The sequence below is a fragment of the Athene noctua genome, chromosome 2 (assembly GCF_965140245.1).
Source record: "Athene noctua chromosome 2, bAthNoc1.hap1.1, whole genome shotgun sequence".
Classification (NCBI taxonomy): Eukaryota; Metazoa; Chordata; class Aves; order Strigiformes; family Strigidae; genus Athene; species Athene noctua.
This window is the reverse complement of record NC_134038.1, coordinates 93290610-93317412: the sequence shown is the minus strand read 5'-3', so window position 1 is coordinate 93317412 and position 26803 is coordinate 93290610. Positions and strand designations below refer to the sequence as shown.

At 40.5% G+C, this 26803-nt stretch overlaps 1 protein-coding gene across 2 annotated transcripts; it reads right to left on the bottom strand.

The window, feature by feature from the left end:
- Positions 1–403: 403 nt before the first annotated feature.
- RIPK1 (receptor interacting serine/threonine kinase 1) lies at positions 404–26384 on the bottom strand. 2 transcript variants are annotated; one of them, XM_074899600.1, is made up of 12 exons: positions 26089–26384; positions 21381–21592; positions 19602–19755; positions 18996–19133; positions 16412–16640; positions 15400–15549; positions 14111–14187; positions 10919–11009; positions 8096–8653; positions 6337–6408; positions 4013–4165; positions 405–3083 (listed from the first exon to the last, which is right to left on the bottom strand). In XM_074899600.1, exons 2-12 carry the CDS (start codon positions 21530–21532, stop codon positions 2797–2799), a joined length of 2061 nt encoding a protein of 686 aa, XP_074755701.1. In that variant the 5' UTR covers positions 21533–21592; positions 26089–26384; the 3' UTR covers positions 405–2796. The 2 variants fall into 2 exon arrangements, with proteins under 2 accessions (XP_074755702.1, XP_074755701.1); XM_074899601.1 differs by lacking the exon at positions 4013–4165 and having other exon boundaries at positions 404–3083.
- Positions 26385–26803: the final 419 nt, after the last annotated feature.

The window sequence follows — 26803 nt, the reverse complement described above, 5'->3', positions numbered from 1 at the left end:
CCTCTGAGGAAAAGGAGCTGTATGTTGCCATCTCAGTTCAAAGTTCACATATCAAATACTTGCAACAGTGTCCTGAGTTTTTCATTCGGTATTATTAATGGGTATTATTTAGCAACTATTTTGGAAACAGAAAAAATTCCCCAACATTCTTAGCTGCTTGCACACTGCTAATGGGGACACAGTAACAAAATTAACCAAATACATTGCTGCGAATTACATGGATTCTAATCCTCTCTGCATTTAAGAATTTCAGGAAATTGGCTGCTGTGTAACAATGACTGTAGCTACAGGGTGGAGGCTGTACTTGAATGGTATTTGATCATTTGCTGTTGAACAGTGTTCGAGCTTTGCCTCCGCAGAAAAAGCTCCTAGACTTGTTGCCTAGAGTAAAGGAGAAAGCAAAAGCAAGTGATTCCAAAGAACACGAGAATTCTAGGTAGGGAACTCTTTAATGTATTAAACTTGTACCTTCTGTGAGCAGAACTCAACTAGCAATAAATCCATGATCTAAAATCTCAAAGCTCTCTTAAAATAGGAAAACATAATGTTCTTGTGTGTAAGTGGATGAGTTTGCCTGCTGCGTACGTTCTTAAAGGAGAGACTGTGAGAAGGAAGTCTGCTGCTGCAATCCGCAGCCTCTTTCTCCCTGGCTTGCGCCTCACCAATCTTATGAAAAATCTCTGCCAGGTTGCTGTATTACTGCCACCTCTGTCCTTGGGGCTTATAGCTTGCCAGTTTGATGTGATATTACCGTTCTGTCCTTTCTTTTGTTTTGCCATGAAGGGTATCTGATATGTGTCATAATATATCTCCCTCTCTCATCTTTGCCCCCGTTATTTTCCTGCATTTTTGATATGTCACAATAGGTTGTTTTTCAAAAATCAAATCTATCCGTGATTTTTTAATTTTTTATTTTTTTTTTTGGGGTGTGTGTAGTAGAATTGGTAGATGAAATAAACAACCCAGTAAGTTAATATTAGCTAATCTCTCTGCCATACTTGCTGATCTCTCTGCCATACTTAACATTTCTGTAAATTTTTTAGGCCAGGGGAGAGCGCTCATTTCTTTGGACCTCTTATACACCATTACCTTTTCCACTTCACCCAGTTAACATTGTATTGCGACCGATAGCTTTAGTTTTGACTATATCCATCTTAAGGAACAAGACTAGTCTTAATTAAAAGATATCAAGAGGATCCACAGACTCCCTAGGTAGTTTATTCCAGTAGTTAATCATCCCTATTATTAAATATGTATTCTAATTTTGGCATGCCTGGCTGCAGCTTCCAGGCATTGGGTCCTATTATGTGGTTTTCCACAATATGCTGAAGAACTTGTAGTACTTTATATTTTATGCCTAGGAAGCTGACTCTTCTTCTCTGTGATCGAGCTCAGTAAGCACTGTGCTGAAAGATTTGCTTCTAGCTTTCAGTTTTTGGTTGTCTCCCATACCATCTGCAATGTCACCTGAATTGTATTAAACTTTTTTGACAGCCAGAAGCTACTGAACACTTCCTCCTTTTTCTACAGCATAAAGAATGACCTGATCCAAAACATCTGATGAAAATATTTGTAGATTTGATGGAAGTAGGAGGTACTGTTCTTCATAGGAAGAATTTGCCCTAGTTTTTCTTAGGCATAAAAATTTACAGCTTGGTAATTCTTTCATAGATCTTGCACACTGAGATTATGTCGATACTAGTAAGTCAGAATGGCAAGGAACGTTCCCAGGCATGGGGATACCATTGCCTATGCTCCAGAGCTGTTCCTCTGTTCCCTCACACAACTTCAGCACCGCAAAATAGCCCTTGCACAGTATTTTGGGGGCTTAAAGAATTTGCTATCCTGGCAGCAGGCTGCAGCATGCCAGTTAACCTCAGAACCCAGGAACATTCCCAGGCATGTTTAATTTACTAGTATAAATGCAACCTAGGAGATTTAGAAACTAGTAATGCTCTGAGCCCCCAGAGTGAGTAAGAGAATGGGTCTTCTGTCATGTGGTAATAAGGTACCTTCCCAGAGCTCTCATATTCCCAAATTTTTACTTTGGATTGCATAAATGATAGAATTTATTTTTTCACTATTTCATAAAGCAGGTGAGAAAGTTATGTAAAATATTTTCTATCAAGCAATGTAAAAATCCAATGCAATATTGACCTGTGAAAGAAGAGTATTTTATCAATTATCTACTTTTAAAGCCAAAAATAATTTTTGCTTTTATTTACATTGCTCTTCTGCATAATTCTAGACATCTGTATTTAATAAACATTATTAAAAAGATTTAAAACATTTAAAAATCACAGAGCAATCTGGGCTAGTACTCTTGTAAGTGTTGGCACTTATGGCAAAATTTACAAGTTGATTTTGTTTTCTGTCCAAGTTTTTCAAGGAGTGTGTCAGTCTTCCACATGTTATTACTGATGTATTAGCTTTGCTGAAATGATATGCTTTTGTTCACAACCGGACAAGGGTACCAATGTGTTTCAAGACAGAATCTAGGAATTTTGTATAACACATTCTCCTTGAATCAGTATTTGTATTGCATTTTGTTGTTATCTTTAGACAATCATTTTATTTGGAAGGAAGATGCTTATTTTCTTTCATCCTCTGGAAGACCCTATTATATTGACATAAATGTTTTGATTTACTAGAGTTATTCATGGCTTGGCAGAACAAGTGTGTTCCAAAAAGTCTGTGCAAAAAGGAGAGCTCCAGAAACTCTGTTCAGAATGATTACTTGTTATTGGAAGGTCTTCAGGAAAAAATACCCTCATTTTTCCCCAGTTCTCAGTTAACTTATTCCTCGTTGATTTGCATCAAACTAGTAAGGAGATCCAGTCTTTGGCAGCCAAAGAGGGCCCTGGCAAGCTTTCCAACTGTAGCACCTTTAGAGCCTTCCCTCATTACCCACTTAAGCAGCATTTGGTAAACTTTTTCTTTTAGTCCATCTCGTTCATAGTCGTGATCAATTTCATCAATCTCAGGATCACAGAACCCCAGTTTACGAGCACAGTGCTTCCACTGTTTAGCCAACTTTTCTCTCACTAGATTCAGATGTTTCTCGGTCAGGACAGTAGTATTGTCTGCAAAAAGAAAAAGAGTGTAAGAAAATAGCATTGTTTAACACTTCTGTTCCTTTCACTATCTTGCCTGTCCTCCCCAAACTACTTATTGGTAATATCTGGAGATAGTATTTTAGTGATATAATCGGAAGTGGGTTTCATGGAGGCAGTATTACCCAGTGATGACAGGAAAGAAACTCCCAGTAAGAACACATGTATTCACAGGTCAGTTGCTGGACTTGCTTTTTGATCTGAGGCTTTCACAGTTTATCATCTGAACCTGGAAAATTGAAAAGCTCCTTCCTATAGTTCTTATACAGCTGACTGATGCCTGTATGGTATGTTTTATATTCTGGGACACTATTAATTTGTTTACTTAGGGATACACAGGGATAATTTCATTCACTATTGACCAATGACAATAAATTCAATTTTAAAATCTTCCAATTTCTACTTGAATGAAGCAGTTGTGGCCCCAAGCCTGTCAGTGTTCAAGAAGCATTTGGACAATGCTCTTTAGATATACAGCTTAACTTTTAGGTTTCCCTGTGTGGTGTCAGGCACTGGGCTTGATGATGCTCATGGGTCCCTTCCAACTCAGGATATTCAATGATTTAAACTGTAAGTCAGGTGAGGACCACCAATCCTAACCTTGCTTCTGCTAATCTGAGTATTGTTATTCCTCTTGTTTGTGATGCATATACAACTACACTTGTATCTGGTGTCTAGTGAGAGTTCATGAAACTACAGAACAAATGGTATTACAGAACAGTATTAGCACAAACCCTTACTTATTTTATACACTCTTACGTATGTAGTAGAAAAGGACCCAATTATTTCTCAAGTATAAGACAGAGAAAGCTGAACTGCTTTCACACATTCCAAACCAAATGATTCTCAGTTAAATACATGAGAAGAATACATCAAAACTAGGGAGATATTTATCTTACCAAATATACCCATTGCTTCATAATACATGTAAGTTGCTTCTGTAGCAACAGGGGAAGTGCTGTTGTGTTGATTCTGCTCTTCAATCTTCATGTGATTGTAAGATCCAATTTGAATTCCAGAACTGTTACTTATGTTGTACTTGACTGAATCTTCTGTATAAGGGAATTTTACACAATTTTATGAACAACTGCATATGGTTCAAAATCTCAAGAAGTAACATAAGGAGGAGGTAAGGAGGAAGAATGTTTTACTAATAAGGAACTCATTCAATATTTTTATTGCAAATAATGTAGAAATGGACATTTACTGGCAACTGTGAGCATATTTTCATCATGCAGTGTGACATAAATGTACTTTAGTGAAAGCCCATCTTATTCTATTCTATGACAAAGTGCCATAACCAGGGCTTACATGCTGGTAGTCACTAGACTGTAAATAATATTCCCAGTGCTTTAGGAATGTGTAGCAGCAGTCTTGCTTTTTGTCAACTAACAGCTTCAAGAGGTCAGTCTTTACTTGGAAGCACTTCTCATTTAAATCTTAAAAGCCTTACTTCCGCCTCTCAACTTTCCTTTTCATAGATGTAAGTTCACATTTACAGTTATAACCTCAAAGTTCTGTGAGACTACAGAAAATAATTTCTAGTTGCTTATAAGGTTTCTATACTCCATGTTATATTGTGCTGTCTTGATGGCATCTGTTTCACAATGTATTTCATGCCTGCTATCTAGGAGTATATTCTTCAGCTGGTATCTGTTTTCACAGTGAATCACAGTGCAGTACTGTTTTTCTTATTTTTCCCCTGTTCTGTACGTTTGGTTCTGAGGCAAGACTAGAATGTTTTCTAAGATATCTTACCAAAACACCCTACTCCTTTATTTTAAGGCCTGAATCCTCAGTAATAAAAGTCAACATGTATTTGCACAGCTAAACTGTGTGTACCTCTGGGAGCTTGCATCTGTGGTTTACTTGTATGTATTAGTTAAACACCTAATTTGGTGTCTTTTGCCTACAGTTGCCTGATTTGCATGCATAACACGAAACTAAGTAACTAGTCATGTTAGGTGATGTCAGGTTTTTATTCTCTTGACAATGTTTTCTGAACTCTGAATAAACATCCATTAAACATTCTAACTCTAGTTTAAATGGTAAATATCACAACCTGGGTCTAAAATCGAAGTACAGATACCTAAAATAACAGACCAAGCTCTGTATTTAATCACCCAAAATGATGGTTAGATGCATGAACATCCTTGTTACACACTCAATTGTGAAGTGTGGAGATCTATGGTCATGCATGAAAATCTGACTAAACGTATTTAATGTCTGTTAATCTGAAACTGCTAGTCAGAAATACTTATACATATGCATGATTAATTTCTAGAAGTTGCACAAAAGGAATACATTTTATCATGTCTCGAAGTATTATGATTCCTGTATCCTTTTGGGTTTTTTGAGATGAAGGACCCAGGAAATAAGTTCATATTTTAGCTAAAAAAATGAAACAATCTCATGTGTTTGCTATTTTCTTATCTGGTAACAAAATTAATCTAGCACAAGATACGAAAACATGTACAAATGCTTTGTCCATATTAACAGTAAAAGTTACTGTGCTTGTAAATATCCTTTCCCAAGTCTCTACACTTTGCTTGCTTGTCATGTTTGGGTTATCACCTAAAGACTCTAAGGGGCGTACAGTCAAGAAGACAGAAACCTGCTCCTGGAAGTTTTCTTTGTAAGTGTAAACCACTCACAAACTGGAAAAGCCTTGAAAGGGTTAATTGAAGAGTTCAGGGTGTCCCAGGCAACACAACCTGAAAGGAGCATGTATTGACAACTCCTGAAGGACTGAAGAGAATGTCAGGGTTTAAGACAGTTGAACTGTAGAGACCTGTGCCCCAAGGAAGGCTGATCAGCATGAAGCCTGCAGTTAGATTTGTATTAAAAATGCAGAGCAAGAGACGACAGATGTTCCAAAGGCATGTATGATTCAGGAGTTGGGTAGAATCACAGCAACTTGAAGTTTAATCTAAGAAAGTGACTGGTTTAGGTGTGCAGGAGATCTTAACAATGCCTTCATGTTTTTAAAAGCTCTTTTACATAAAAGATGTTGCTCTTGATCCATTGGATACACATGGTGTGTACAGGTCCTGCTAGAGACAGGAATTAGTTTTACATACTGGTACTGATAACTTCAGCTATGGTTAGAGGTATTAAGCAATAACATAAATCATTTCAAGATCCTGAGGTTTTTCACTTTACTGATCAGGATGCAACACATAGCCTGTTTGCTACCAGGACAGAAGAAGGCTACAGCACTTACCTGTACTTCCTCTGGGTGCAGTAGGACAGTACGCAAAAGTTCCCCTTGTGAAAGAAGTGGAATCCTTGTTGCCTAAACAAAGAGGGAAGACAAAAAAAGTGCCAAAAGCATTTGTAAATAAAAAAGCAAATACACTTAAAAATGATTGCCATGTTTGTAACAGTATGAGTACATTGTGCTCTTAAATACAAAGAAAGAAATGAGAAGCTTTTTAATCAACAGGATTGTATCCCCTTGAATAACTCTAGTTAAAGCAACGACCTTACTGTGGTTTTGCTCAATGACTAACAGCCTTAACCATCCTTGGATGCCAGTGAGGGCAGTGGGCTTCCATGTGGGTATATGAACACCTGGCTAGTAGATGGCAGTGCAGGATCACAGCGTAGTTATGGGCTGAGCTGCCTCGTATTGGGTATTCAAACTGAAAAATACCAAACTCTCAAGCATGCTGCTACTGCTTACTGCTAAGACTGACTGTAGTTTGCATTAGCACACTGGTTGTGACCAGCTCTCACAAAGCCACAGGACGCCACTGCATATTCTGCTGGTAGCAGCAATGTCCAGCAGAGATGTAACTTTCTGCCTAGGTCAGTAATTGATTTGGATGCCCACGGATGAGCTCTGCAACTCATGGGGCAGTAAGAGTGACTGGGTTATGGTCACCCAACAAGCCAATGGAAGAGGTGCAGTGCAGTGCTCTTCTGCTTCTCAGTCTGGTATCTTCCACACTATTGCATACAGCCTCCCTATAATAACTGTTTGGTTTTTTTTTTCAAAGAGAAGATTTTACTTTATTAGTGATGTCCACAGTTCCAATCCCTGTCTTCTGACACGACAGCTCTCAGATTCATTTCGCTAAATAAACTCACATAAACAACTAATCACAGCCTCTGCATAAATAATTTATCAGAGTGACACCTTTGTGGCATTCTGCCTGTAAACAGCTATGCATCTTTGATTTTTCTTGTGAGATGATCTGGAAAAGAATGCCACGCTAAAAATATCCAGTATTTAGTAGGAGCAGCCTAACATACCTCGTGCTACCTCTAGTTGCCAAAAATTACATCTCAGAGACTCTAGTTATAATTTATACTTTTTGTCAGTGCTCAGTGTTGTTTTCCTTGTGTCCATACCTTTCTACTCCACAGCTCACTAGCAAATACCAACAGAAGCTCCCCATCAGCATCAGGCAGAGCTTTCTAGAGAAACCAATTATGAGTCTTAGCTCCTTGTTGGATACCTGAGCTCAGGATTCTCTTTGCTGCAAATCAAGCTAAAAATACCCATCTATTTTCTGAAATGCTACAAATGTTATTTTCACACAAGCAGAACCTATGGTATGAGTACTACATTTTTGAGAGTCAGAAATTCGCCTTCACTTTCTTAGAATGATTGGTGGCAGCTCTTGGTTTTGGTAGCTGCTGTAGCAGTACCTGATGCCTGCTGTTACTTGGTTGGTAGCTGAAGGGTTACACACTGGACCTGATGATCCTCTATTACAGTGATGTTTTAGAAATGGTTCCCTTGAAGTTAATAGCCTGAAATCAGCATAATGAAGTTGAAACTAGTGCATTTTAGCGACCTGAGTTAACTTCAAAGAAACAGAGAAATAAATTCACCTTTGCTTTGTCACAGATCAACTGTTAGCAATAAGCATGTGGTTGTTACATAAGCTACAAAACACTCTTGACCACTTCATTTTTAGAGAACAAGTGTGTCTTCAGAAACATAGGTGATGGGGGAGGAGGAGGAATCTCACCTGATTCTGTCTCTGCATTGTTTGGATACCAGTTTACGCTGATCTGTGACTGCAGGTTTGGGCCAGATTCAGGCACAGGAGGTTTACTTAGGCTAAAGGTACTGGCTGAACACAATCCATAGAGAGCTGAGTTTCTTGTTAGAAGATTGTTAGGGTTTGTCCCGTAAAAAAAATCTGCATCTCCCCATTTTGGCGGTGTTGCAGCTGGCTGTGGCCAAAAATATGGGTTAGTGTTTGATCCTGTTTTTTCCGCTCTTGGATACAGTTCACTCTGTTGAGGTGTAGGTGACTTTGCAAACGGATCATAGGAAACTCTTCGTCTCCTTTCTTCCTCTCTCATTTCAGGGGTGCATACTACAGGTGGAACTGCTTTATCCATCCGGTTCCCGAATACATGGTAGTTGTATTCAAGCTGAAGTTTTCCTTCTAGATTATCAGCAGGTGTAAATGAGGTCTCACAACTCTCAACAGGCTGGTTCTTAGGGGAGGCAGCAAACAGGGCCTCATTAACCTGACTGGTTACAGGACCTTGAGAGCTGTGTAGAGAATTAGGCTGATCTGAAAGGGAGGAAAATTAAATGTTTGAAATACATCCAGATGCAAGTATATAACTTGTTGTGATGACACTAGAATCTATTAATCTACCTTTAATATTACAGTAATATATAAACTGTGTTTTGTTTTATACAATGCCTTTACTGATTACAGTAAATACAGTAAGTTACTATTACAGATCTTTAGCTGTGAAGTACAAGCTTGTTGAAGCTTTCAGTGTCAAAATCTCCCTTAGCCAAGTGGTGTCAGAATTCACTGCATACTCTGCTTATATTGATATCAAGTTCTCAACTGCTGAAACAAACAGTTCCTGGAGGCATTTGCAGGGTCTGATTTAATAGTGTCTCCCCACTGGTGTTAACTGGTATTTAATCAGTGCAAAACTGGTGTGTAATAGGATGGAAAATAACACCACTGTGATAGGTGTTACTTTATACAGCACAAATGGTTTGTCATTAAAATCATGTTTGCAAATGATTATGTCAAATATCCCACCTGGGTATTTTGTGATGAATCCTTTTTGTCTAGTTTATTCTTCATAGTCTCAAAGAATACACTTTTACAAGTAATGCCTAACATAAAATAGTCTGTGTCATCTACATCTTTCAAACTAATTCTCACTATCAAAGGGCACTCTAATTCAGTTTTGAACTAGATTGTGTTATGATCTGGATCATATTGCAGCATTCCAAGACTAAAGAAGAATGTAAAAATCTGCTTGTTACTACCTGTTCTTGTGTTTTTAAAGGCAGGACTACAGACACTTTCTTAAAAAGCCTGAAAGCTTCACAGTTGTCTAGAAAACACTGTACATTGCCTAAAGCAAGGGACTCTTACTGACCTCTATAAAATTGGAATATAGCATATGTATGTGATTCTATTTAGCTCAGATAATGCCAGTGAACTGTTGTTGTTTTTTTTTTTTTTCTTTCCAAACTACATGAATTCAGTTCCTATTGGGCAGGACCAAAACTAGTTCCTTCTGATGGCTCTATATTAGTACATCTTCAGACTCACTGGCTCTGCTTCTTTTGTTACTGCTGCTAGAGGGGGCGTGGGAGGAATAAACTAATACAGAAACAACCTCATCAAAAGTGATGGCTGTTAGCAATTCAGTATTAACATAAACTATATGGCATCCATTCTCCAGGGCAAGCTTGAGATGTTTGAACAGATCCTGTGGGATATCTTTCACTACCACTGCCTGAGTAATGCCACTGACTGGAGGAAAAAACCTGACTTTGACTGACATGTTGTTAAGACAGTATCTTTCTGCAGCGTAGATTCCCAATAAAGCCTTCTGTACTTAAAACACAAGAGAATCTGTAATCAGCTGAAGTCACAAGTGATTATTTCTGATAGGAAAATGTAATTATATTAATTTAAAAATATAGCAGTGGGGCTGCCCTACTAAGTCCATCAGTTCTACTGAGAACAGTTATGGCAAACCTAGCTTGGGGAAGGTTTATTAGTTGAATGTTACAGTTTAACATTGTTCATTTAATAATGTCTTACAAATGGTGTGAGCAAACTTAACAAGATTTTATTTCTATTGAATTTGATCTTGTGGCTTGTAAATCAGTGTTGCAAATATGATTCTGTATCTTTTGCCATAAAGAAACTTTGGTAAAAGAATTCCAGATACAATACTACAAAACTGTAACTGTATTATCACGTATTAGTGCGACAGCGCTATAAAACCATGAAACATGCAACTCATCCAAGTTTTGATAGAAAATATGAAAGGAGAGAAAATTAATCTATTAATATTCCTCAGATAGACGCCATAGAGAGCAAGCTCATAATCAAAGGAATATGTTATAATTGTGTGTCCTGGCTGTATTCAGAGCATTCATAAGAAAGGCTAGAGTGGGAAAAAGGGAAGTCTTTATGAAACTAAAGCCTACAGACCAAGCAGTTGGCATAACTAAAAGGATGGGAAGAAAGATCAAGTGTGAAAAGTAATCATCAAAGTAACCATTGAAAAATCTACTGTTAAACAAAATGTTTGTCATGGGAGAGGAAAGCAAGAAGACTGTGAAATGAAATGGGTTCCAACCATAGACTGTGGAAAATTCAAAACAGTAAGTATGACTTTTGGGAGCCTGGGAGCAAATTTAATCTCTTTGGTGATTACAGTTCTCTCTGAAGCACTGAATAATTGAGTCTCTTCATAGCCCCTTAATGGTAAGATTGCTTACTTTGTACATGTACACAACTATCTTTGGCAAAATACACAGAATAATGATGTGCTGGTAAGTGACTTACCTACTTGACCATTACTGGTATCTTCTGCTATAGCATCTATTTGAAGGGACTGCATCCTATTCAGCAGTTCATTTGACTCAGGACACATTTTCTGCATGTAAGAAAGAACAAACAATCAAGTTAAGGCAAAAGCTTAAGCAAAGGGAGTACCTGTAGAATAGGACAGCAGAGCTTCACAGTGAAGTGACCTGGATGAACAGATTCTGTGAAATCTGTGGGAAGAGATCCTATGCTCTTACAGAGAGCAGAGCCTGACAGAAAATGACCACTGCCTTGCTACAGATGGGCAAAATCTTTTCTTCAGTGAAGGGAGAAGGACTGCAACTGCAGTATAAAATACTCTGAGTTGGCCAAACAATACCCTTGCTTACACAAGTATGAGCTTAATCCAGACAGAGTGGTTTTGGATTGTCTGTCTTGTACTTAACAGCTAGACTTTCTGCAAGCAATCTCGGTGATAGGACGCTGCTGAGGTAAAGGTAGCAAATGTGCATCCTGTTTTGTGGATCTCTATTTATTAAGTACCTTAACAGGGAAGAGGTGAGGAACAAGGTTTACATTCAGGTATGGTCACATTGACTTTTATGAAGACTATTAGGAACAAGGAGTTTGGAGCAAATCTTCAGACAGATGCAGTACAACTTCCTTTCTGTAAACCCTCATCCTCACTTCACCGAGTGAAGGCAAAATCCATTCCTGTTCTATTCTTTTGATGTTCCCATTATTTAGACTTCACTGGAAGTAAAAAATTTTTTTACTTGGCAAAATTATTTCTCAATTTCCCCCAGTGCTTCTTACTCGTAAAATAATTTCTAAAAGTAGGTTTGCTGGGTTTTTTAATGAAACCCAAGAATTACGTTCACAGATTACACATCAACATCTACTATGTCTTACCCCAAAATCTACTTCCTTCTGAAAGCAAAAGATGACACTCTAAAGTGCATTACAACCTTAGGTCCTTAGATTTTACCTGACTAACTGAACTGCTTGAGCAGGGGGGTTGGAACAGATGACCTCCAGAGGTCCCTTCCAACTTTAACCACTCTGTGGTCCTTTTAGGAGGCTGTGGGCTCTGCTTCCATGATTGCTGGTGGGGAGGGGGGAAAAAGAGGCTATGCCCAAACCCTCTAATTCCCATCGCCACTGAAGCCGTACTAGTACTTCGCTACAACTGACTTGCCTTGGATTCTGTACTCACGTTCTCTGCCCTGACTGGAATGGATGCTTTCCTTCCTGAGAAAGCAACAGACTTGTGGCCCATTTTCTAAGTCCTTTGGTCCCTATGATTTGAGAGGTATATTTGCAGAGAGATAATGCAGCTAGTATAACTGGCCATGATCCTGATTTGGGGCCACTACCATAAATTAGACATCTATACCTCACATCATGAGTTAGTTTGGTCAAATCAGTCCTGGAAATTTGTTTCATCAGTTTCATTTTGCAAAACTCTTACTGCTTCTTTGAACCGTCACTGGTGCTTCATAAATGTCACAGGTTCTCTAAACCACAAATTTTAATTTGCACAATTGTAGACTTTGTGACAGAAGGAAGAGCTTTAAAGAAAACTGTAAATGAATGGTTTCACAAAGGAAGTTGTTTTTCTTAGTTAAAATAACTGGGTATGTATTCTTCTGAGCCTCACTTTACTGCAAAGATTAAACCCCTAATGCCAGGAGTTCTCACCAACAGCTGTCACTACTACTGAAGTGAGTAAATTGATGAAATCTGTCATGAAAAGGTTCTGCAATCAACCCAATTGTTCAACAAGTTCTCATTTTCTTATTTTCAGTCAGGAAATCATTCTTTTTATCATAAGTTATAAACCTACAGCCAGAAAAGTAAGTGAAAACAAGCTGGGCCTCAGGAAAAACACAATTTCAAATTTTCCCTGTTATTACTGCAAACTAGCTTTCCGCTCTCAGGATTTACAGAGGTTTTTTACACTTACTCTAAATCAGATTCTGCCACTTTTTAATCTCGAGGAATAACATTTTATTTTATCAGTGAGATCTGGATATATGAAGAGCTTTTACAAAGTATTATCATAGAATCAATGTCATTCAGGTGGGAATAGACCTTGGGGGACCACAGGCCCACCACCTGCTCAAAACAGGGTCACCTACGGGATCAGAGTTGGAAGCTCAGAGCTTTGTGCAGTCGGGTGTTGAAAATCTCCAGTGATGGTGGCTGGACAACCTCCTTAGGTAACTTGCTCCACTGCTCAGCTGTCCTCATGCAGAAAAGTTTTTTCTCTTCCACCCAGTTTGAATCTCTCTTGTTTCAGTTTATGTCCACTGTCTCTTGTTCTTGTATGTAAAGAGCTTGGCTCTATCTTCTCAACAAACTCCTCACAAGTAGGGGCAGGCTGCTATTTATTTCTTCCCACAGCCATGACATGTCTGGGCCGAAATAGCCCTGGTCCCTCAGCCCCATTCATATGGCAGACTAACCACAAGTGCTGAGCAGATCTGCTTCATCTGCTGTCTGGGATGCTGCCGGCCTTCCTGGCTGCCAGGCAGGCTGTGGCTGCTGCCCAGGTCCCAGCTCACCACCACCCTGGGGTCCTTCTCAGCAGCGCTGCTCCCTGGCCAGGCAGATCCCAGCCAGCACTGACGTCAGGGGTTATTCCAGGTGCAGCACATTGCATCTGTCCTTTCTGAATTTCACAAGGTTTCTGTCACCCCTTTCCTACAGCCTGCACTGGTAGCCTTGCCCTTGTGACTGTATTGACCAGTCCTCCTAGTCTGGTGTCATCTGCACACCTTATGAGAGTATGCTCCATCACTTTCCAGGTCCCTGACAAAGGAGTAAACCAGGGAAGGTCCCAGTGTAGTAGACCCCTGCACTACTGCAGTTGTTACTGGCCTTCAGGTGAAGTAGGATCTACTAACCACAACCCTCTGGGATTCACCATCCAACCTGTTTTCATCTCTCCATCCAGACAGTAACGTCCAAACTTGGATATAAGACTATTTTGGGAAACAGTGTTGAAAATCTTCCTGAAGTTGAGATAAATGATGTGCGCTGCTCTCCCCTCATTCATAAATCCAGCCATTTTATCACACAAGGCAACTGGGTCAGTCAAGCATGATCAGTCTCAAAGTGGCAGAATCTGAACATAACTGGAGTAATGGAGTTGGGGAGAGGGGATGTGGGGAACTGACACTTTAAAATCCTTAGAAAGTTACTCACTTTTAACTCCTTCAGATCATCTTCAATATTTTTTTCTAGATTTTGATAGTAGAATGGCTTGTATCTTTGACAAATTTCTGCAAAAAGAAAAGAACTAAGTGAAAGTGATTTTCAGTGGAAAATAAGGGATTTATACTGTTAACAATGTTGATGGATAAGGATTGAATAAAGACTTGTATGAAGTCAGAAACAGGAAAATTATATACACATTTGGAACCTGTTCACATGCCTCATTTAGCCTTAATATAGTAACAAGAAGAGGATGACTTCTAGGGATTTTTTTGTTGTTGTGTTGCTTTTTAGGGTGAAAGCTCTCTGTCCATGATCTGTGGCTGACAGAACCTTTCCTTGACTTGACTGGCCAAAAGACTGGTTGCCACATTTTAAGAAATAAGATACATTCAATTGCATTCAGCTATTTGATAAACTACACTGTCTCTGCTAAAAATGGAATTATTGAAATCACCTAGTAACATGGTAAATGTTTCTCCATATTTTGCATATGGGAAAATTAGAAGCTAAGACCCAACGGAAGCATAAACTCAATCCATTAGCAGTAGATTATGAAGATTAAATATGGAAATAGTAGATGGGTTCCTCAGTATTTAAGTACATGCCTGTTGCATATGAAGCTCTTGGTGCCACTGCCTAAATCGAAACCTCCATTTCCTGTTATGTGTAGGGGTTTTTTTTGCTGCTTGTTGGTTGTTTTTTTTTTTTTTTTGTTATTTTGCAGTACATATTGAGGCAGAAAGAAGAGACAGTAGGAGATAATTTTGATTTATTTGCTGAATGCTCTTAGTCTCCTTCTCAGACCATTCATTCAAGACTTTTACTGACTCCAAGGGTTTTGAGATCTGACCAGACAAAGGATGATTAGCTAGTGAAAGGCTGCTGCATTGCTCATGGAAGGCTAAACTGGGACAGCTTTTGAAGCTAGTTTAGATAGGGTATTTTCTCAGTCAGACCCAAGATCTACTACGTCCCTTGATGCTAGCTTTTCTAGAAGTTTCAGCAGGAAGACTGTACTATGCTGAATACACATTATCAGCAGGTATAAAGTGTCTTCGCTCTATCCACTCACTTGTATTTCTCAAATCTCTAAGTGTTGGACCAGATCCCATTTTTAGTCAAGGTACAGGGAGCACGCTTCACAGGATGCGTGAATTGATATTTCTGTTTTCAAAGCAAAAATTTATATTTTAAGGGGAAAACACTCACGTTTGTTTTGCTGCATTACAAACTATGGATGGACACATAACAAAAAGAATCCCAAAGCAATGCCTTACCTGCAAAGGTTGGCCGTTTCTCTGACTCTTGCTCCCAGCACTGTTTCATTAAGTCAATAATTTCCACTGGACATTTATCGGTGATCTCCTTTATGTCTGGCCTGTTTCCATTTATGATGCCAAAGCAAATCTGGGCTTCATTTATACCATCTGAAAAATAAAATTTCCTATCAGATCCTGACCATAGGTTTTGCTGCCTTTCTGTAGGTAAAATAACTAGTGAAGCAGCTCCCTGTGTGTTTGTGGATATGTAAAAGAAGATTACAAAGAAAGATGACTGATTTACAGCTACACATCTCTCTCATCAGTGAATTTGAATTCACTTTCCTAACTTCCATGGATTAGAGATTTATTTTAAGATTCACAGATTTACCTTAATATGTAAGACATGCCCAGTGTGAGTAAGGGTGACAGATCTAGTTCTTTAGAACCTGAATCTCGGTTATGCTTTGCACTGGGTGCAAAACACAAAGATGACCACACAGGCAACATTTAGCCATTTAGTTAGCAAAAAATCAATTTAAAATGATAAACGTTACTCTGGAATTCCACAGTCTTCTCCTATTGCTCTACATGAGCAAATTTCTTCGTGCTGAGAAATTAGCACTACAAAGCTGAGAAGTGGTAACTAGCTGTGTGCCCATGCCTGTTAAAAAAAGCACAACCATGTGTAACTAGTCCATCTCAGGAAAGAGTGTACATCAAAGCTTCCATCTTGACCTGTTCTTAACTTCTGCCTTTGTCTTAATTTCTGCCAATGCGTGCAGGTTTATGCCCACACTATGTGTATGTGAATAGCTTGGGCTCATGATTGCATTTCAATTCAGATGTTCTTGCCCACATTTAGAAATCATGGATGATGCAACTAATGCCTCTTACTGGCCATGAGGTGCCTAACAGGTGCTGTTCCTGGGTACAGGTGATTTAATCTACTAATCTTGATTTTATAACTTTAAATGCTTAACATTTGTAATTTAATTTTGTGATTAGAGTTCTTTTGGAACTAACTTACATTCATATGGCTCTTTGTTAGCAAAAATTGCCCAGATCACTATGCCAAAGCTGTAAACATCTGATTTCTCCACAGGTTTTACATTAACACAGCGTAAATGCTCTGGAGCCATATAGAAAAGAGTCCCAGCATTATTCTGGCAAGTCTTCTTGATTTGCTTCTGTCGGACAGTCTCTTCTTGGGTCAGCCGACTCCAGTTCTTAAAGGAGGCAACACCAAGATCTGCAATCTGAAAAATGAGACACATCAGAGCTGTGCTGAAGATAAACAAGTATTTCATGCAGTGCTCGATTTTGTAATGAATAGCTAGACTTATCTAATAGCTTAACTTATCTAAAAATGAAACACTGCAAAAAATGCACCTACAAGAAAGGAAAACAAACTGCTGTTTTATGGGGGTTTTTTTCCTAAAAGCATCACTGCCAACTGGGAACTATTAGGCTGAACCTGCATTATTAACTCTACTTGTAACAATTGCATAATGTAAGAAAAAAAGTTTGGTTTTGCTCATATTGACAATCACATTGAAGATCTGTTTGCAGTGCTCACAGCAGAACAGAAGATCCATATGAGAAGGAGCTAAGATTCAAATCTAAAGTAATCTATGAGATGGGCAGATATCCCTCCTCCCTTACTGCCCTTTCCATTTAGATTCCATTTAACTCAGCTTCCGTAGGTCTTCCTATAGAAAGAGAAAAAGGATCTAAAATGATGTGATGTGTATGGCAGAGAGACATGGAAAAGGATAGCATGGAACAATTCAAAGCAGAGATAACAGGGTACTGTGCACTTGACAAGGTGACATTACTGAAACCTTAGGGTGCAGTTTTACAACTAAGTCTAACAGCTGATGGTGAAAAAAGCAATCCTTCCCTCCTTTCCTCAGAGCCTCCTGTCATGTGCTCCCTCTCCTCCTCCCGTTCCAGCACTGACACTTACCTGACACTGGGAAGACGGAGCGCAAGGCACTCAGCTGGCTTGCTGAACCAAGTGCTTCCCAATGGAAGGGCAGCACTGCCAACAAGGTAAATAGTAATCTGCTGGTTTGGCTTCCTAAATCAGGGTAGGATGGTCAGATTAGCACCAGTGCTAACACAAAGGAACAGGAGATCAACAGGAGAGGAAAAATGGAAGAAAATGGGACTGCCTCTCTTGGCCACAGGCAGCTGCCAAACTGAGTTGTGTAACCCAGTCACTTCAGATGAAACCGAGGTGACACCATGGTTCACTTCTAACTGGTTTTTCTTTTCCCTTGTTGCCTCTAACTAGTTTATTGTTCCTCTTGAGTTTTTGAAGCTTTGGGCTAAATTTAGAGGTCATGTACTCAGAGGAAGAGGAAAATGTAAGTGACATCCTGCTGAGGAAGTAGGAGTCCAAGTTCGTATCTGTAAGTGAGAGGAGGTCTAATGTGATAGAGGAAGATATATGATATAAATCTTCCTACACCTGCACTTTCCTAGAAGAACTATTTCCCTTTATAAATATTGGCAATGTTAGACACATTCAAGCAGACAGGTCATAAAACAGTTGCCTTAAATTATACTTTTGACCAAGCTGCTTAAGGAAGTCTGATCTGATTCTGAATTTGATCCTGCGTTCCAGTTCAGTTTGTCATGCAGTGTGATGATAGCCTAGTTTGGTCCTGTCCAGGTAGGCAAGATGAAACCCAAAAAACTATCCAATCTACATTTAAAGCAGATTATGATTATTTTTTTTTTTTTAAATTTTTGGTGAAAAAAAGATAGTTCATACTTCTTACCTGCAAGCTGCTCATACTGTGCTAGGACTTGCAACTGTATTAACCTTGTCAAATAACTTCTCACTAATTTATGTATGAGAAATACCAAATGGGAGAGCCCTTTTCACAGGAAATTATTCTGTAGCTTCAAACTGTAATGGGGTAATTATTTTAGCAACTCACCTTGACCAGAGACAGGACATTTGATGAGGACTGCTGCAAATTCTACTCAGGTTTATTCAGCAGGAGGCTCTGTATCTATGTGTCCTGATCCAAAACCCCACTAAAATTTATAGAAGGGCTTTGGAACAGGCTTATAAACCATTCATTGAAGTAGTGTCCTGCTGCTTTTTTTGTAGCTGCTGTCTTTCATTTAAAAATGATGACTAAGGGAAAAAAGGAGACAAAAGAGAAAAAGATAATAGGCAAAAGAAGGAAAAGAATAAAAAGGAAGAGGTAAAGGCAGGAGAAGAAATTACAGCAATAAAGGACAAAAGACATAGTCCAGAAGACATTCTATTTTGTTTCAATCTCTGTATGGTAAGGTTTGTTTCTTCTTTCTAGCTGTTTTGTTATTGGTAGTTCATTAATCCTCAACAATATTACTCATTTTTTCAATACCCTTAATGATTTTTTTTTTCCTCACAGTCGGGGGAAGATTATGCAAATCTCAGTTTCAGAGACTGTATAGGCCATCACACTTCAGTGATCCTCTAACACTCATAGCAATAGCTTGGCTAGACTACAGTGGAGTTCATCTACCAATCAAAAATACTAACCAATGCAGCTGAACTGGGTTCTTCAACCCAAATCACCAGCTTTCTCCATTTAAGTTCTAGTAAGTACCTTAATGTGGAAGTCTGTGTCCACAAGGATGTTTTCTGGTTTTAGGTCTTTGTGTACAAAGCCTTGCTCATGCAGATAAAGCATTCCTTCTGTGATCTCCAGCACGAAACGCCCTTTCACTGACAAAGGCAGCGAGAGCTAAAACAAAGAACAAGTACCATCTATTTAAAAATGCTACTACAACCATAAAATTAAAAAAATGTCTTTAAGAAAGTTCCTTTATCAGTCCCAAGAGGACCTCTGCTCAAGCCATTGTAAAAAAGAACTAAGGTCCTTCTAGGATCTGAATTTTTGCATTAAAGTAATTCTAGAGTCATTCCATATTTACAGAAGCATTCTTCTCTAGCAAATTCTCCACATACCTCTACAAACAGTTCTATAACTTTGAATCTGTAACTGTGGCCTGCTTCTTTGTGATGTTTAAGAAAGCCATAGCTGTCCTCTGCTGTCTCTAGAGAAGGCAGAGCTGCCACTGGCTCTTTAATACAGAAAGGATAATAAGAAACTAAAGACTCCATTCTCTGGAGATGGCAGTAACATCCTGTTCCTTTCAAGCATCTTATCAACCCTAAGGAAGGGCAAGAGATGAAGCAATTCACTGCTCACTTTCTGTAGCACTTTCATCATGTTCCCCCGGTCCACATACTCCATCACAAGTGAGTAGTTCCCATCTTCCAGAATTACACCTAGTAGTTTTACCACGCGGTCATGCTGAAGTTTGCGCATAATCCTGCCTTCTTCAAGGAGGGAAGCATTGTATCTGTAAAACAGAAATGATACTGAAATTAGGTGCCAGGCTAGAAAGAACACAGGGAAGAAAATGCTGTTGTTTCATAATGAAAAGGATGGCCAAAAATGTCAACATTCCTAGAGCCACTGTAGGATGAATCATACTTTCAGCTGGTTTTGAACTGATACAGCTTTGTTCATGCCAGGTTATATTCTTCAAGTCTTTGCTCAAAGGCCTTGCACAGAGACTGTCTGCAGAGCCCGATTTTAAGGCCTGCTTCTCAGAGAGTGCATAAGCATTCTTTTTGTAGGTGCACTGCTGATTGAGTATGTCCAAATCCCTGAACTGGGGTGGGATCAGGACAAGGCCAGTCAAGACACATTCCACTACCTCTTGTACAGGAACTATACAAGTTTCTTTCCTGAAGGGCTGGTATTCACGTTCAAAACAAATTTATTACAGGGGATCCACACACATACTGGATGATGGTAACATTTACTAATCATTACTGGTTTAGGATGAATTCAAAACCTAACTCTTTACCTTGGGCCTCAATACAACCCATCAATAGTCACAGGCACACAGCTGGGAACTCACTTAAGGGTGTTAAAGAAGGATGGTTCCCATTATATTAAATAGAAGAATGGGTGGTATTTTTACTATTGGTCCTGTTCTAGGCATCAGACAAAAGGATGTAAGAAAATCTTGAGACTATGTTGCTTGCTAATGCTTTCCTACCCTGTGACTTAAAAGGAAGCTGCTTTCTTCTTCTGTGTTCCTCTGTACTACTAGAGAAGAAAGTGGTTGTTTTGTTTGCATTAGGCTCAGTTAAATATTTGCTTAAAATTTTTGATTCAATACTTCAAGGAATAACAAATTTATGAACCTCTGTAGTGAGAAAAACACAAACCCCAAAATAAACCTGGCACGCTTGTCCATTTTAACTGTGTTCATCCTGCAGTCTGCAAACTACTAGAATCTCTTAATTTGCTTTCCACCGGCAAAATAAAAAACAATTTATTTATCATAACCCCACACAGAAGAACACAGGCTTTTGTCCCTCTCTAGTGGATGACTTGTGGGAGAATTTTAGAATTGTTATGGCTGTGAGGTAGTAGAGCTGCAACGTGGCCTGAATCCACTGAAATCAACAGCTAATTTGATCCTTGAATAAAATTAGTAGGCTTGGCTCACTCTGCTTTTTCTCAGGGGGGAGAGGGTTGCATTCTTGATATTATACATGTGGGGTTATAAGTCCTGCTGATAGCTCATGTGTGTTTTGTTCCTCGTGGACATCTACAACTCGAAAATGATCTGCAAGCTTGAAAATATCATATGCCCACTGAATTCCTGCATTTCCTATGTGTGTGCAAGAGTCCCCTTGATTCTTAACAATTCACAGTAGTGCTCACCTTGCAATAGAAAATAGGAACTTCACTGGAACAATGACTTAAAACTAAAAAAGTTGGCTCATGAGGGAAAAGCGGGAAATTTGTAGGACAGCTGCTAGTATTGTCTTATTTTCCTCATATACAGTCCCTCCAAGATCATAGATCTGAAATTATTACACTTTATTTAGACTTACTTCCACTGAGTTTAGAGGATTCCTTAGACTAACTGAAAGATAAAAAGCAAAACTAAGATCTGTAACTTACTCGGTGCGCTGGGGTCCTGTATACACTTTTTTTAACACTACATATCCATGTTTCTTGTGAAAGCATAAAGAAATTGTTCCAAATCCTCCAGCATCTAAGTATTTTTTTTCAAGCAAATCCTGGGTGTTCATGTGGATGTCTTCCAGCGACATGTTTGCAGTCTTTGTTGGTTTGTGATTAAAACAAAATCAAGTACCCTAGTGCTTCTGGACCTGTAGTATAAAGGAGGAAAAGAAAGTGTCATCACCAAGCATTCAGCTGTTCCACTAAACAATCATCTGTGTAAGGAGTGGGACACAAACGTATACTCTTGTGACTCTTATGAACAATGGGGCTCAGTTTGAAACCAAAGATGCTGTGGTTCTCACAGGATCAGACCTAAAGATGACAATGATTTATCCTGTCAACCCATTAGAGTTATATTAAGTTGATGTAAAGCCATTTCTTCACCTGAAGATCTCAAAGTGCTGTTAATAAATAGTTTTTTGCCATATAATATGCAGTATATAGGTACAGTTCCTACACTTCACACCTGCAAAAACTGAAACCTAGAAAAATCAAGGGCCGTGGTCCCAGAGGCTGGTAGTGCCTAACAATTCTGATAGGGATCTCATTTTCTAAATTGCCTGAATAGGGGCCTGTCAGGTGTCCAGATACTTACATAACTCTAACCTATGTTTTAGGCATCTCTGCAAATCCAGCTCTAAAGAGTTTGCTTGAAGCTACAAATAAACAAAAGGTTTCTCTGGAGGGTGAAAAGAACCCAGCTTCTCTGGAAAACTTATTTTTACAGCTGACTGAATTTAAGGAGATGACTGCTAGGAAGGACTGTGGTGGGGATATAAAGCAACTTTGCTCCTGCCCCTCAAAAAGAAAAGGAACAAAAATTGTAAAGGTTTGCAGTATCTCCTAAGTGCCCCAAGAGAAAAAGAGAGCTTGGGGGAGCCTATGTAATGTGTAGTTAAGTAAAGCCCAGTGGATGCCAGAATAATTTTAAGCCTTTGGTAAAGCTGTGGTGCTTTCTTGTCTAATGTGTCTCTTGGGTACTAAAACCTTAAAAGAAGGCTCAACAGCCGGTACCTTCAGCACACACTGGCACACTGCACTGCTAGCACAGGTGCAAACCACAAGCTCTGTTTTCTTCCTCACTGAACTTTTACCTGAAGCACCTTACATCAGGTAAGGAAAGCATTTGCTGAGAAAGTCAAAGTCCAAGAGACTAGCAAGGCTGTTTGGTTTCCCTTCCTCTTGGGTGACTATGGCACAGATACACAGAGCTAGGAGAAAGGCACCATTTCAGAGTGGCACTATCAGCAACAGAAGATTGGCTCAGTTGGGTAATTAAGAGCTCTAAATAATGTTGCAAAGGGATTCCCCAGTTTTTCAGACCAACAAGTGACTCCTGTAAACTACTCCACACCTGTATCATCAAATCTCTAACTGAAAAGATTGCTCAATGTTGTTATGATCATCAGCTGCAGCCTAATTACCACAGCCTCCTTCCACAGCCTGGGAACTAAGGAGGTAGTGAAAGTGTCTGCAGAAAATATGTGTCTGAGGGAAGAGAGATGTTTATGTGCAGATTTGGAAACTGGTTAGTTTAATCCTGACAAGCCAAAATAGGGAAGAATAAAATTAATTTAAAAAAAAGGTCATGCCTCTAGAGGAGAGAAAGCAAGAGCTTCCTCTTCCAAGTGTATGTATAGTCTATGTATACTCTATGGGCTGTCGTACAGACAGGGAACATCCTCTCATCTGGAGTAGTGTGCTTGCCTCAGAGTTTTCTCTCTTTGGCTTCCCTGACTTCACAAGGATGCAGATTTTATTTTGCTGGAGTGCTAGCCTGCGTTATGAGCACAGGACTAAGGATATGGCTGTGTTCATTTAGTAAAAAGGTAAGCTCCGCTATGCTTAATAACTGTTAGGGGAGAGGAGATTGTTGTATTTTGTTTGTTGTGGTTTGTTTTTGTTTTGTTTGTTGTTTTTTTTTTTTAAATTCCTTTACAGCTAATGAAACAGTTGAGTAACAAATGATTCAGTGGTGCCAAGAATACCCACTGCTCCTCCCACAGGTGAGCTATTGTCTCCCTGGAAATTTCTGCTGATGGTTCTCTGGCTTTCCTGCAGTGGTGCTACTGACTGTTGTGCAGATAGGGTGGGTGTCACAGGTACAAAGGCCTAAATTCAGTCGTGAGACTAACGCAGCATGAACTAGTATCTTCTTTATCTGGGGTCTCCCTTTCAAGAACTGGTTCAAAGTTGCATATCTATGAAATTTTTTCAATGCAAACAGTAATTATGCATCCAGGTAGTAGTTACTCTTGAGAATTGCGTGTGCATTGCTTGTGAATGCAAATTAGATATGTATTTTTTAATGCTGAATCTCTAAAGTTGCATCAATAATATTGATAGCTTAGGGCTGATGTTTAATACCATATAACCTAATGAAAACCAGCCCTGTCTCAAACTGTAACAATATAGGACCTTGTTCCTATTTATGTTGCTAATACCTGTTCCTACCAAGCAGCATGTAATCACTGTAACTGGAAGGCTTTGAAATCCAGAAGTAATAACTTCTGAAATCGTAAAATAGCTGCTGAAATGAGCTGGGTAACATTGAAGAGAGGGAATTTTCCCCTAAAATGGGGGGGAACCCTCCTCATTAGGCATGCTTTACTATTAGGATGCTACTACTTTTTTGTTGTTGTTATTTAGTGAGGTAGCCTTAGTAAAAGCTCTTTGATCTTTAGACTTATTTCAAACACAGACTTTTTCATGGGATGGATATCCTAGGAAAGCAATCTCTAGACAGGTTTTTAAGCAAGGACTACTTATGTCAGTATAAGTAGTCCTTATAGTTAAATATGTATATATTTAATATATATTTTTATATATATATAATATATATATAGTTAAATATGTATATTTAACATGAGGTATTGGCTGATGTTACCTGAAAATGTCAGATGATAAAGAAATCAAGGAGGGAAGCTCAAGGGCTCAAGTTCATTCCAAGCTTACTGCTTTTTGTTAATACACGGCAATTCAAATGTTTCCTCAGTATTTACCAGTGCATATATTATGTACCTGTGGTTAAGAGAAATTTTGTAGTTTGGTTTAGCCTAACCTTACAGAAGCTACATGTACTTCTACAGGTTAGTTTGTGCTCTGCGGTAGCCCTTATCTGTATACCTGATTGATTATAAAGCAATTTTTTTTTAATATATTGTTCTGAACATCTGTATTAAGGTGAGTTCATATTTAACAAATGCCAATGTGTATTATGAAAATTTTAAACACTGGTTGCTAGAAGAGAGGGATTTTTTGTTTTCCTCACTGATATGTTTGGGTTTTCTTTAGAGGGGAATAAAAGTGTAGTAAGTGGGTTTGCGGCATTTTTCTTTCTAATGCTGTAGTTACGTTCTCCTCTCTGACCCCCAAAGGGCACACAAACTCCCAGAATCATGACCAGGTCACTAGGTTGTATCAGGCCCGATCACCATGCAAAAGTAGTTTGCTCTATTCTAATGATTTGTTACTGATCTGATGTAGACTTCGTGTAGCCTGCACAATCAAGGAGGATTTCTGAGAGCGTTAGCAGGGTAATACGAAAAAAGGTGTAACAGTAACTGCAGCAAGGTATAACTGGAACAAGTTTGCAAGCACCAAAGCTTGTGGCCTGTTAGAAGGGAAGGTAATAACAAACAGGAACCAGAGCTGATATTGCCAATATGGGTGACAGGAGATAAAGGGAAGGGACCTGCAGCTGAGGGCAAAAATATTGCATGTGTGGAAGATGTTTCAAAAGCTGCCAGTGCATCTCAGCTCTACTGCTGTAACTCACTCCACCTAAACCTTTCCTTTCTGCTAAGGTTTTTCAGCTGTTGCATCTTTTCATGGAGGAACGATTTTTTTTTCCCTTTTGAAAATAGCAAAGAAAATACCTGTGTCAGATCAGCGGCAGGTTACATAAGGGATCCTGTGGTAACGCGATGAGGAGCCAAGAAAAGGGAAGCAAAGGTGTTCACGAAAGACGAGTTTCGGTAGGACCAGGGCAGAGGGCGGGTGGAAAGGGGAACGGAGGGGCAGGTCTGTGCAGTGCCTTGCACCGGTACAGCTGTGTCACGGCCAGTTCTGGTTTAGGAGAGCAGCCGCCACAAAACCGCGTATTCGTGTACGGGGCTGAGAACTGGCTGTCTCGGCAGAGGCCCCTCGTACTGCCGCGGCCGCCGGAGGCAGCCGGGCCCGGGCCCTCCCGGTGAGGCCGAGCCCGGCGCGGGCGGCCCAGCCGGCAGCGCCTCGCGCACCCGCTGGTTGTGGCCTCGGCCCGAGACGCGGGGCCGCGAAGCCCTAACGCGGGTTCGCTGTGGCCTAGTTCCTCGCCGGCCGACTTGACATGTCCTCCTCCTCCTCCTCGGCTTCCTGCCGCCGAGGCCGCCTCTCCTCGCACACAACCGCTTCCCGCCGCGGCGCCCCTGGGCTTCCCCCCGTGGCCGGGAGACCCTTCCCGGCGCTGCAGACGAGGGGTGGGGGGGATGCACCGCAACTCCACCGGGCCGCCTGGCCCCGGGGCCTGTCACACACCCCGCCCGCCTGCCCGCCTCAGAACCGGGACCCGGACGCCGCAGCGGCGGGGCTTTCGGTTTCGGCGGGGCAGCCCGGGTGTCCTCCCCCTCCCGTCGATCCGCGGTGCCTTACGGTGCCTTACCGTGGCCGCGGGCCGCTCTCATCCGTCCTGCCGGCTCCGTCGGGAGGGTCCGGCGGCGTGCGGGTGCGCCCTCACCGGCACCCGCGGAGCGGGAGGAGGGCCCGGCCCGCTCCGCGCCCGCTCGGAAGCGGAGCCGGCGGCTCGGGCTCGCCCAGGGGTGCAGCGGAACTGCTGCTGCTGCCGGCGCTGCAGAGCGAGTGGCTCCCTGCGACATCACGCACACCCGCCACCGGGAGGAGGGGAGCCGCGCCCCGGCCCTACCCGGCGCCTCCCGGAACCGCGGCCTCCCCCTGCCAGCCGCCGGGAAGGGGGTGGAGGCGGCTCCCGGTGCCCGCCCGTCCGCCCGCCCCTGGGAGCGTGGTGCGGGCTGTGAACACGTTGCCGGGACTGACGGCAGGCGGTAGCTCGGTGCGTGGTGGAAATGCGTTTCTCTGTGGTGGTTTTGGTGCCCAAGTGGCAGCTTTTCGTTCAAGAAGAGCGGAGGCAGGGGTTTCTGTTTGTCAACAGAATAACTGTAACAGGTAACAGTCCCGCGGAAATACCTAACCTGAAAGGACCGTCGTAAACCATCTAGTCCATCCTCTTGCAGAGGTCAGGTGTGTTTAGGCATTTCTGACAGATTTTGTGTAGTTTGTCATTGTCCTAACAGCAACGAAGATTCCATAACTAATGTATTTATCATTTTTGTTAGGAAACCCGTTCTAGTATAGAAATA